At 36.4% G+C, this 10,891-nt stretch overlaps 2 protein-coding genes across 4 annotated transcripts; both read right to left on the bottom strand.

Moving 5' to 3' along the window:
* Positions 1-184: 184 nt before the first annotated feature.
* Positions 185-4,384, bottom strand: LOC123010700 (ribosomal protein S6 kinase delta-1). 2 transcript variants are annotated; one of them, XM_044407777.1, is made up of 10 exons: positions 4,044-4,384; positions 3,838-3,995; positions 3,648-3,790; positions 3,538-3,587; positions 3,196-3,487; positions 1,346-1,464; positions 1,146-1,289; positions 973-1,100; positions 521-925; positions 185-474 (listed from the first exon to the last, which is right to left on the bottom strand). In XM_044407777.1, the coding sequence occupies exons 1-10, from the start codon at positions 4,137-4,139 to the stop codon at positions 273-275; spliced, it is 1,737 nt and encodes a 578-aa protein (XP_044263712.1). In that variant the 5' UTR covers positions 4,140-4,384; the 3' UTR covers positions 185-272. The 2 variants fall into 2 exon arrangements, with proteins under 2 accessions (XP_044263712.1, XP_044263711.1); XM_044407776.1 differs by having other exon boundaries at positions 187-474; positions 3,538-3,790; positions 4,044-4,383.
* Positions 4,385-4,662: 278 nt separating this feature from the next.
* Positions 4,663-10,817, bottom strand: LOC123010699 (transmembrane protein 245). 2 transcript variants are annotated; one of them, XM_044407774.1, is made up of 8 exons: positions 10,736-10,817; positions 9,892-10,516; positions 8,559-9,554; positions 8,342-8,509; positions 5,673-5,859; positions 5,445-5,629; positions 4,996-5,399; positions 4,663-4,946 (listed from the first exon to the last, which is right to left on the bottom strand). In XM_044407774.1, the coding sequence occupies exons 2-8, from the start codon at positions 10,402-10,404 to the stop codon at positions 4,757-4,759; spliced, it is 2,643 nt and encodes an 880-aa protein (XP_044263709.1). In that variant the 5' UTR covers positions 10,405-10,516; positions 10,736-10,817; the 3' UTR covers positions 4,663-4,756. The 2 variants fall into 2 exon arrangements, with proteins under 2 accessions (XP_044263709.1, XP_044263710.1); XM_044407775.1 differs by lacking the exon at positions 10,736-10,817 and having other exon boundaries at positions 9,892-10,640.
* Positions 10,818-10,891: the final 74 nt, after the last annotated feature.

Here is a 10,891-nt window from a genome sequence, read left to right on the forward strand (position 1 = left end):
TCAGTCTGTACTATAGTTTTATGCATTATTATTTCTAAAGAAAGTTGTTAAAAAAGATAAGGTTTTAAAGTAGGTTAAAGGTGAAAAAATTTTTGCCAAAAAATCATAAAAGGATTTTATACGACATTTATTCCAGTTTTTTTTAACTAGAAACTTAAAGCTTCAAAATGTTTTTTTTAATCTTAATACGACCATTTTTAGATGAATTACAACCTTTCAAAAATCACGAAATTTTTTTGTTCCTTAAACTTAATTTAATTAAAGTAAAGTAATTAAAGTACCATTCCGACTAGAAGCTCGTACAAAATCGCCCCATAGCCCCACCAATCCGCGGCGGCTGTGACCCGTTCAAAGGTCAGCACTTCCGGTGCTGCCAACAGCAAACTTCCGGTTGCAAACTCATTGACGTTGCACATGTAAGTGAGCACCAAGTCGCCCCCATCGTCGATCAGAAGATTGCGCGATTGCAAATCGCTGAAAGTTGACATGGCGAGCCGTGTACGAGTTTTTTACTACTTACTGGCACACAACTCCCACGGCGTGGAGTTTCTCCAAGGCGAGGAGGAGTTGCGCCGCCCACTTGACGACCCACTCGGGGGGAATGAGGAGATTTTGCGCGAGATCCAAGTCGAAACTCGACGACATTTCGCTGAATTTCCGTCGATTGACCGGCAATAAATCGGGGACAGGTTCGTCCATTAAGTTTCTATCAACGCTTTCGACTTTCACGTAATCGTCGTCGTCGCATTTTTTGCCTTTGTTGTTCGCGTAATCGTTGATTAGATCGCTGTAGCTGTGCTCCGATTCCGGATCGGAGAGATCCATATCGTGCACTTGGCGCAGGATTTGGGCCCCATTCGGGGGGCGAAAAGCGTCGCAAGGGTCCTCGGAGCGACACTTCACGTACTCCCACAGTGTCTTACCGCTGGAAAAGCACATTCAACACCGAAAAATACCAAAACAACGACAAACCTGCAATATTCTAACACTAAAAACAAGGCGTTTTCGCAGTTGTAATAATTGTACAATTTAACCATGTAAGGCACATTCTCGGGCAAAATCAAGTTCTCATTGAGAAATTTCATAGTCTTGTGTATCACCTACAAGAAGGGGTTAAACCCGAAAAACAATCCAATTTTTTTTACTTTAATATAAAAAAGTTGTTGGAGCTCGGAATGCAAAACCAACATTCCTGAGGCTATAACACGGACCACTTTGTATTTGTATAACTCTGAGATGGGTCGTTGCACGTATTGATCGGGATTTTGACCGTTTTCCTCCGATTCGGTCTAGAAAACAAATTTCAATTTTAAAATTCCCGCCACTACAGCGCCTTCTAACTTACGATTTGTTTCAAACTCTGTACTTCAGGGGCCAGATGCATGTTGTATATTTTTTCAGCCCTCAGTAAATATTTATCAGTTTTGTATCTCACTACTTGTCTCCTGTCGTAATTTTTATCGTCTAAAAGATGGTTTTCCTCGATTATTAACAAATAATCAAAAAGTCAATCAAGTAGGACGTATGTCGCATACCAGTCCGTATATTAACAAAATATCAAAAAATTATTTATTAAAAATTAAAATACTGTCTAAACACGTTGGATTTTTCTACAAAACCTCTCAAAACATTCTTAAATGAGTTAATTTTAGTGTTTGCCCCGAATTTAATACGAAAATCATTTTGACATTTCTCATTTGTCAAATTTCTACGCTAGCTTGATAGGACTTTTTGATTTTATTGTACCGAGTGACTATAAATGTTTGTGACAAAAAATCTATTGGCGACACTGAATTGTTAGTAATTTATCTGATTTATCTAATGACAATTGCCTATAAAAGACTGACGTTTGAATTTTCAAATCAAGATTGATAAAGTTAAGATCGCCAAATTCAGGATCAAAATCACGGTGAAAAATAAATTAAAAAAAAAATTTAAATACGGAGAGACTTCACCGTATTATTATTATTAATTTTTCAAAAAAACAATGGACAAAACAAACACAAAAAGCGAAATTGAGAGTCGTCCAGTATACACAAAATTACAGGCAGGGTTAAATTTCACCAGATCTGGTGATTTTCATGATAGTCTGGTGATTTCGTGAAAACTTAAATTTGTAAAAATTCTGGTGATGAAAATCTGGTGAGTTTTTGGAAATAAAAAACTCTGCAGCCACAAAAAAATATTAACACACAAAATTTTCAATTATTGATAAGAAAACTTAGGTCAAAAGCAAATAATACCATTTTTTCAAAAAAACTTGATTGTTTGGCTGATTTTTTTCAAAAAAAGCGAAAAACCACAATATTGGTTTAAAAAAGTTCTATTTGTTTTTTTCAAAAATGACAATTTACTTTTGCATTTTTCAAATGCTTTATAGATATATTTCTCATCTAGAAATATAATTATTTCGCAAAATTTCATTAAAAACAAGTCAAAAATTCAACAAAAAAGGTGTTATTTTTGCCTTTTTAAAATGTTTAAGCACGTTTTTGAAACAAAAACAAAAAATTTCAAAAAATTACATTTAAACAGGCTAAAAAATTACAAAATAAAATCGAAATTGATATTATTTTTCAGCTTGTTTCGCTCAACTTATTTCGTTTTTGAGCCAGAGGCTCATTTATTTTACAGAATCTTGTCTAAAACGTGAATAAAAATCAGAAAAATAATAAATAATTAAAATTGATATTTGTTTAATTTCTCTAGCGTTTTCGCACATTTTCAGCCGGAAACGCAATTATTTCGCAACACTTTGTTTAAAACAAGTCAAAAAATCATAGAATTTGACTAAAAATTATGTCATTTTTGGCTTTTTCGAGAGTTTAAACAGGTTTTTAAGCTGATAACTCCCATTTTTCATAAGATTTTGCCATATCGAGTAAAAAATCACTAAATTGTTTATAAAATATATAGATATCATATTTTTACCTAACTCAGGCATTAACCACTCAGTTTATGTAAAAAAGAACGTAAACTTTTGACATTATTTTGGAAAGATTTAAATTGTAATCTTGCAATCTGATTAAAATTGGTGTAAATTTGACAACTGATCTAGTGAATTTTATTTTTTTGAGCTGGCAACACTGAATGACAATTGCCTATAAGTTTGACGTTTGAATTTAAGTCAAGGTTGCCAACTCAAGACTTTAAGATTAACGGCAACTTGCGATTAAAAATCATTCATTTCAGTACCTTTCCCATATTTCAGTAAAATATCAATTGCGGTTTTATACGCCGTAAAAGCCTCCTCGTATTTCTTCTCGTTTTCCAACTCCGTGGCGATTTTCACATGAATTGAAGCGTCTATGACGTATTGTGCGTAATTTTCGGCACAACTGGGCGTGTTGGGGGGTGTGGGGTAAATAAGACCGTCCAATAGCGTTACACTATCAGTGGTTGTGGATATGCTTATGTTATCCGAATTTCTCGATTGGTTGAGACTTAGCCGAGATTTAGGCACAGAATCGACAAAAAAATCGCTGCTCTGAAACGCACGAGACACACTTCATATTTTTTCTACTACCAGTCACTTACTGTCGTTACAGAATCAGTGTCACTGATAGTGCGATCGTCATCAGAGTTGGCTACGCAATATTCGGGGTCCTCAGGTAAGTTTAAATCAGCTCTAATTGAATTAATATTACCGTTTAGCTGATTTACAGGCGTGTGACTCGTTTCAAAGAATTTTACAAATTCGCTTGAAGTAAACAACTGAGAGTGATAACCGACATATTCTAGAAAATTCAAAATGCTCTGTCTTCGCTCCTGTACAGTCTCTTCACTAAATCTGGGACAAAAACACAATTATGGCACATTGGGGGCGAAATTCGTTACCTTTTAAAGTAGCTGGAAGTGGGCAAACTCGGGTATTTATCTTTGATGTTCAATTTATTGTGCAAGACTTTAATCTCGCGATGAAGCTTCTTAAAGTCGTTGAAACGTTTCCAGACTGTTATTTTCGTTATCGCGTCGGGGCAAGACTCGGGATAAAGCTGCAAAATCAAACATTTGATAATTCAAAATTGTGGAATGTTACCAACCATTGAGATAACTTTGTAGATGGTAAAGCCTTTCCGGTGGTTGCTGACATCGGGAATGTCAAAAATACGGACCCAATTATCGCCGTTCGACACCATTTTTTGCGTTTTTGATAAAATTTCACATTTTTTGCTCGCGATAAAGCGGCTGTCAAAGTGACAGCGAACAGCTGATTTGAGGTTACGTCCACGCTGTCACCCGAATGGAATGTCAACAATTACTTAATTTTCCATAAATAAATTATCAGACAATTTGATAATGTTGTGCAAGAGTGGCGTCTGATAAAACAGCGTCTAAGGTCGTGAAAACAATGACACATTTGGTAAATTTCAATTTTTTAAATTGGGTTAATACATTAGTGACTTTTGAATTAAAAGTTGGTACCAAAAAGTCCAAAAACAAATATTTATTAGACAAAAAAATTGCGAAAAGGCATTTAACTAAAAGGCCCGAAGACACTTTATCCTCTGCGATGTTCCTTTAAACGATTGTTTATTAGAAATAATTTATTTTTAATTGACATTTTGTTTTTCACCAGATGTGTTATCGTTGGCAATTGTTATATTACTAAAATTCGGCAAAGCCAACTGGGCAATAATAAAAACCAATTCAAGGACGCCAAATTTTTAATTTTCGTTTATTTCTTAAAAACATCTAACATCAATAAATATCTGTAAAAATCTTGCGTTTTAAAGCCATAACATTAAGCATAAACCTATCGATCTTGCAACTGCAGCCTGAGATTGAGGGACTCCTCTGAGGGCGATTCCTTGAAAAGACTAGAAGACAGGTCAATCGCGACGTACAACCCGCACAGTAAGAGGGGCCCCACGATGGCCCCCTCGACCCCGAGACAGAAAATCCCCCCCGCGATGGCCAAACCCGTCAAATACGGATGCCCACCCCTGAAACGGCAATAAGAAAAACCAAAATTAGTTTTTTTAACACACAAACCCTTTGATTTCCTTATAAATCGTGGTGTCCACAATCGAAGTGGGCAAAAACTGGCAAATGGCAAACACAATTGCCTCAATTCCGCGATCTTGAGCCAACCACAGGTCCAAAACGGCGGGGAAGCACGCCCAATAGGTCCCCAAAAACGGGACAGCCCCCAGAATCGTGGCAAACGCCGACGGAAGATAGACAATCTTCACACTGAACAAATTATGAATGAACCACGTCCACATCCCGTAAAACGCGGCCATTTTGAACGACGCTGTGAAGACTCCGTTGATAGCCCCCTCGAGGGCGTGCCCAAACCGGCGGCCACTGGAGGAGAATTGCGTCATGAGCTCCACGGGCTTGTAGAGGTCGCCACTGGAGCTCAAGAGGTAGAAAAGTGTGGTGAGGAACACAATCTAAAATTTTTTATTAAATTTAATAGGGTTAGAATTGAGTTTTACCCCATTTAAGATGAAGTTTAACACAGCGGTGCCCCCGCCCAGAATCACCGACAAAAAAGCACTAAATGAGCCGAGCACCAGCCCGATATTCCCCTTGACTATGGACCAAACCGACTCCAGGAGCGACAAAAGCGTCCCCACGTTCTGTTTCGCAAACTCCACGATTCCATTCAAGTTGAACATTTCTACGAAAATTAGTTTCTGCACGAGTTGCATACAATTTTTTACCTGGAGACCGCTGGATGTCACTGAGGAAGTTCTCCCATGAGACTCGGACCGCGTCTTCGGTCACTTTGGGGCCGTTTGCGTCGTTTGTGGACATCCAGGATTGGTACACCCTGTCCCACAATTCCAAGACTTGCTTTTCGAGTTTTTCCGATTTGGCTGAATCCACATCTGTCATCATTCCCCTGACCTGGGGAAAAAACAGTGATTGGGGGAATCCCCATAGTGTTGCCAGGTCTGGTGAAATTTCACTAGATTTGGTGATTTTTATACTAGTTTAATTTGGTGAAAACTTTTGAAAAAATTCTAATTTCTGATGATTTTTTAGAAACGTGACAAAAAATTAACAAAAATAAATCTAAATTGATGTTATTTCGTTTGTTTCATTCGATTTAGCTCTTTTTGAGTGAAATTTTGTTAAAAAAATTGGCGAAAAATACAAAATATGGTCGAAAATGGTGTTAATTAAAACAAACAAATCAAAAAACATCAAATTAAATCACTATTTTTGCCTCTATCAGGTGTTTAGCATGTTTTTCAAATAAAAACGTTAATATCGGGTGACTGTAAATGATTGTCATTTTTTACCTCAAGTTGGTGTCAAATTTAAAATATAATTTGGCAACACTGACTTTCAAATTCAAAGGTCAAATTTTTATACATACAGGATGCGCCAGAACTCGCGCCCCAGAGAAAAATGTCATATAAGGTAAGATACCAGGAACATGGAAAAAATGTTAAAAAAATTTTATCTATAAAATTTTCGAAGTTATGAGGGTTTAAAGTTTGCACTTTGACTCTATTTATTTCTGTTGGAAAAATAATTTCCCAAGTTTTTTTGCTATAGGATATTAAAAGAGGAAACAAGGAAGCTTTATCCTAAATTGTGTAACTCAGTTAAATGTTATTTGTGGCTTTTATTGGCAAACTTTTTGTCCCTTTACTAAATAATTGTAAAAAAACAGATACAAGACCATCAGTGTCATTAAATAGATATAAAAAAATGTCAAATGTCAAAAAATAAACGTCAAAATTTTTTGACAGTTAGAATTTTTTAAACATTTTTTTCATGTTCCTGGTATCTTACCATACTTGAAAATTTTCTCTGGGGCGCGAGTTCTGGCGCGAGTTCTGTATATAACAAATTTGGAAGGATTACGAATAATTCAGTGTTGCCAATAGATTTTTTTTGTCATAAACATTAATAGTTACCCGGTATTTTGCAAAATTTAATTAAAAATTAGCCAGAAAAGTTTAGAATTAGACTAAAAAAAAATAGCGTTACCTATTTTTGCATTTTTCGAGCATTTAAGCACGTTTTTGAGCAGATTTGGGAGATTTATCACGTAAATCACCAGATCTGGTGATTTTTTTGTACTAGTTTAATAATTTGGTAAAAATTTTTGAAAAAATTCTACTTTCTGATGATTTTTTAGAAACATGACTATAGTTCCAGCAGAAAATTAATGTACTGTAACTTTTATAAATCGAGTATTCGCCCAAATAATTTGTTTTTTTTTAATCATTGATATAGTAAATTCAGTCAAAAATGATGACACTACTTTTTTGTATTTTTGAACATTTTGCACGTTTTTTTAGCCACGCAGAAACTCAAATACTAAATTTTCTCAAAAACAAGTTGAAAAATCGAGAGATAGTTTTGTTTTTGTAAATGGTATTTCACTCAACAAGATAAAAAAAAAATCTCTAAAATAGGTCAAGAAGTACATTATTTTGTCCATTTCTGAGCGTTTTAGTATGGGTTTAGTCAGAAACAGAACTATTTTGCAAAATTTCGTTAAAAACAAACCGAAAATTTATCAAATTAGGCCAAAACTAATGTTATTTTTGGATTTTCAAAGTGTTTCAGCACGTTTTTAAAGTACATTCAAATTTTTGATAAAACTGACTGAAAAATTACCAAATTAGATTGAAATTGATTTCATTTTAGCGGATCTCGTTCGATTTAGTTCGTTTTTGAACCAGAAACTCAGTTACTTTGCAGGATATTGTCAAAATATGCTTAAGCACAACAAAAAAAATTAATGTAAATTGATGTTATTTCGTTTGTTTCATTCGATTTAGCCTTTTTTTAATTATTTTTACATACAAAATATGGTCGAAAATGGTGTTAATGCAAGATTTTACCAAAACAAACCAAAAAAACATCAAATTAAATCACCAATTTTACCTCTATCAGGTGTTTAGCATGTTTTTCAAGTAAAAACGTTAATATCGTGTGACTGTAAATGATTGTCATTTTTTACCTCAATTTGATGTCAAATTTAAAATTTTAGTTTGGCAACCTTGACTTTCAAATTCAAACGTCAAACTTTTATACATACATAACAACGAATAATTCAGTGTTGCCAATAGATTTTTTGTAATAAACATTAATAGTTACCCGGTATTTCGCAAAATTTTATTAAAAACTAGCCAAAAAAGTATAGAATTAGACAAAATAAAATAGTGTTACCTATTGTTGCATTTTTCGAGCATTTAAGCACGTTTTTGAGCAGATTTGTGAGATTTATGTAAATTTATGTAAATCTTTGACAGTAATAAAAAAATAAAAGATAATCTTGTAATCTGGTAACTTTTCAGCTCAAATCTGGTGAATTTAATTGTTTTGAGCTGGCAACACCGTTGGGATTGAAAATTCGGGGATTTACCGCTTTGGAAATGCCCTCGCGGCCATATTGGTACGCATTGTCCAAAACCGAATCGACAGTGTCGTCCCATGTGGGGGGCAAAAGCTGGCGCAGTTCCGGGTTGTGCACCACAGTCTGGTTAATCACGTTTCCGGTCATTTGTACCAACATAATGGCCTCAGCATAAATCTAAAACTTCAATTAAAAAAAAAAAAAACAACCCTAACTTGGTTTTTACCTGAATTGCGATAAAAATCGACGCACAAGTGAGGAAAATAATAAGCCCAAAAATAACAACACAGCTTGCCACCGTATCAATACTTTCCTTAATACTAGTTTTGAGAAAAATATTTATCTTGTGGACCACTCGATAAAGCCCCCTAATTGGTACAGGGACAAGTGCGTCATGTCTCTCACAACACCAATGACACACCCCCAAAATGGCAATTTTCAAGTTGTCGTAGACCCAATTCCACACCCCGAAGTACTTCCCCGCATGTTTGAGACAATACAACAAAATCGGTAGTGGCAACAACGGCAACAACACGATATTTTTCCAAAACAACATCACAATACACGCCCACAACACCGAATACAAGTAAAAAGTGCTCTCGTATTTCTCCGTATCGATGAGACTCTGAGTCGAACCTTTCTCGCTCAAGCGCCGACTGAAATTCATGAAACTTGAGCGGTTTTTCAGCGAAAATTGCGGCTGAGACAGTGACCGTTTCAGCTCTTTCGGGGCTTTCGAAATTAGGTGAATCCCCTGATTGGTAATCAACACACTCGCGTTGCTCATCGAATCACTCGATTTCTTCTCCTCGAATAAATCTAACGAGTAGGGGTCGCGTCGGGGGGCGACGTCGCCGACGCCGTCCTCGAACTTGACCGCAGTCTTTGGTGTCTTTGGTTTGGGCTCCGCAATTTCTGTAGTTTTTTCACTCGCTTCGCTCGCCACGTCGTGAAATGCGAGAGATAGCGACTCGAGGAATGTCATCGAGTGGCCTTCGGCGTTCAATTCGCTGTAAATGTCGTAGACTTCGCTCACAAAACCCCCAAAAAACACGACTTGGAGAAAAATAAATGCGGCCATTTGGAACGACCCAAATAAGTGGGCTAGGCAACAAGATAAAAACAACCAAATTACGATTGAGGCGTAGTGAAACCGAGTGTTATTCTCGGGCTTCCAGAGGAGAAAGGTCATCGAAATGTAGGCGATTAAAATTAGGCCAAACTGAAACATTTTCATTCATTTAATTGTCACTTATTTTTCATATTAATGTGCATCAAGTAGGCTGTAGAAATCTAAATGCATCTTTAATTTAAAGGCCGATTCACACAAAAAGTGTCATTAATGTCATTCAAAACAAATTTAATCGTATCAATAATGACAAAAATCTTTTATGTTAATTTTAATTATTTTTTGCTATCTGGGGCACACAATTATTTGAAAAAATAATTTTCAAAGAAGATTGAGGTTGGGATTTTGAGTTTTCGCATGGTTGCCACCTTAAAATAATCCCTTGCAACGCCTACTTCGAGCACATTAACATGAAAACGATTATATTTACCAGAGGTAGAGTGGCGATATCCAGGCAGAAATTCAACACGAAGTAACTATAAGTGTAAGCCTTGTAAAAAATGCAAACTACCAGTTTTGGGGTGTAGTTGTAGACCAGGAGCCCCACTGGGACAGCCACACAAGCCGCGATAATAAATTTAATGCGTTTCAAAATCTGGTCTCCGATTAAGTCCGACAGGTCGTTGACGATGTTAATGGGGATGAGGATCACCCCCAGCACAATGGGGGTGTGCGCCACCTCCAGACTCTTGAACCAGGCTTGGAACTTGTCGCGGAGGGACCTCTTAAGGGGGTGCAGCACTGACCCGACGAGCAGGGCCCACACTAGAGGCTTGACGAACGGCTCCAGGATCATAAACAAGGCCCAAGTGGCCACACAACACAGGACGAGCAGCAGAAGGGCCACGGCGTTGTAAAGGGCATGTTTGACCGGCTTGTCATGCCCCTGAGGAAGCCCCCCGATTATGCCGAAGATGCTCTCCAAGGGCGAACGGTGGTCCATCGCGACTTAATTCAGATTGAGTTTATCGGAATGATTCATTTTTAATTTTAATGTTGACATCGGTGACAGGAGTGACACGTGAGCGGCTGACTTCGGACCATTTGGGAGATAACTTCACGCCGGTGAAAAAATATGAAATAAATAAAAAACACAAATTTAAACAACTGATTGTACGTGTATCAACAACGTTTGAAAAACTAACAAAGTCAAAACACATTTAACTCTCTTTTTGAAATAAACAGCTAGTGTATTGTTGGTTGCATAATGTCAATTTTATTTTTTTAAACATTTTAATTATTTGATACAAAAAATAAAAAATAAATTATCTTACCCACAACCAAACAAATTTTTTTTTTTATTATATTTGTGATAAATCCAAACAATAGCACACTTGAAGTGACAGCCGAGAGTTCTGTTTTACCGACTCGGAGTCGCTCGGAGCAGCTGTGTTCGCGTCAATTCTCCTTTGAAAAGTACAATACTTAAA

Source organism: Tribolium madens, unplaced genomic scaffold (assembly GCF_015345945.1).
Source record: "Tribolium madens isolate multiple individuals breed KSU strain unplaced genomic scaffold, Tmad_KSU_1.1 Scaffold_91;HRSCAF=231;Tcas5.2_LG7, whole genome shotgun sequence".
NCBI classification, from domain to species: Eukaryota; Metazoa; Arthropoda; class Insecta; order Coleoptera; family Tenebrionidae; genus Tribolium; species Tribolium madens.

What these genes read in the sequence shown, in the direction of transcription:
- LOC123010700 (XM_044407776.1), bottom strand. Translation starts at nt 4,139, where the DNA reads ATGGTGTCGAACGGCGATAATTGGGTCCGTATTTTTGACATTCCCGAT. An exon ending in ACTTCCAGCTACTTTAAAAG is followed by an intron (nt 3,791 to 3,837) that starts GTAACGAATTTC and finishes TTTTTGTCCCAG; the next exon opens with ATTTAGTGAAGAGACTGTAC. An exon ending in AACAACTTTTTTATATTAAA is followed by an intron (nt 1,101 to 1,145) that starts GTAAAAAAAATT and finishes CCCTTCTTGTAG; the next exon opens with GTGATACACAAGACTATGAA.
- LOC123010699 (XM_044407774.1), bottom strand. Translation starts at nt 10,404, where the DNA reads ATGGACCACCGTTCGCCCTTGGAGAGCATCTTCGGCATAATCGGGGGG. An exon ending in TAAACTTCATCTTAAATGGG is followed by an intron (nt 5,400 to 5,444) that starts GTAAAACTCAAT and finishes AAAAAATTTTAG; the next exon opens with ATTGTGTTCCTCACCACACT. An exon ending in ATTTATAAGGAAATCAAAGG is followed by an intron (nt 4,947 to 4,995) that starts GTTTGTGTGTTA and finishes TTGCCGTTTCAG; the next exon opens with GGGTGGGCATCCGTATTTGA.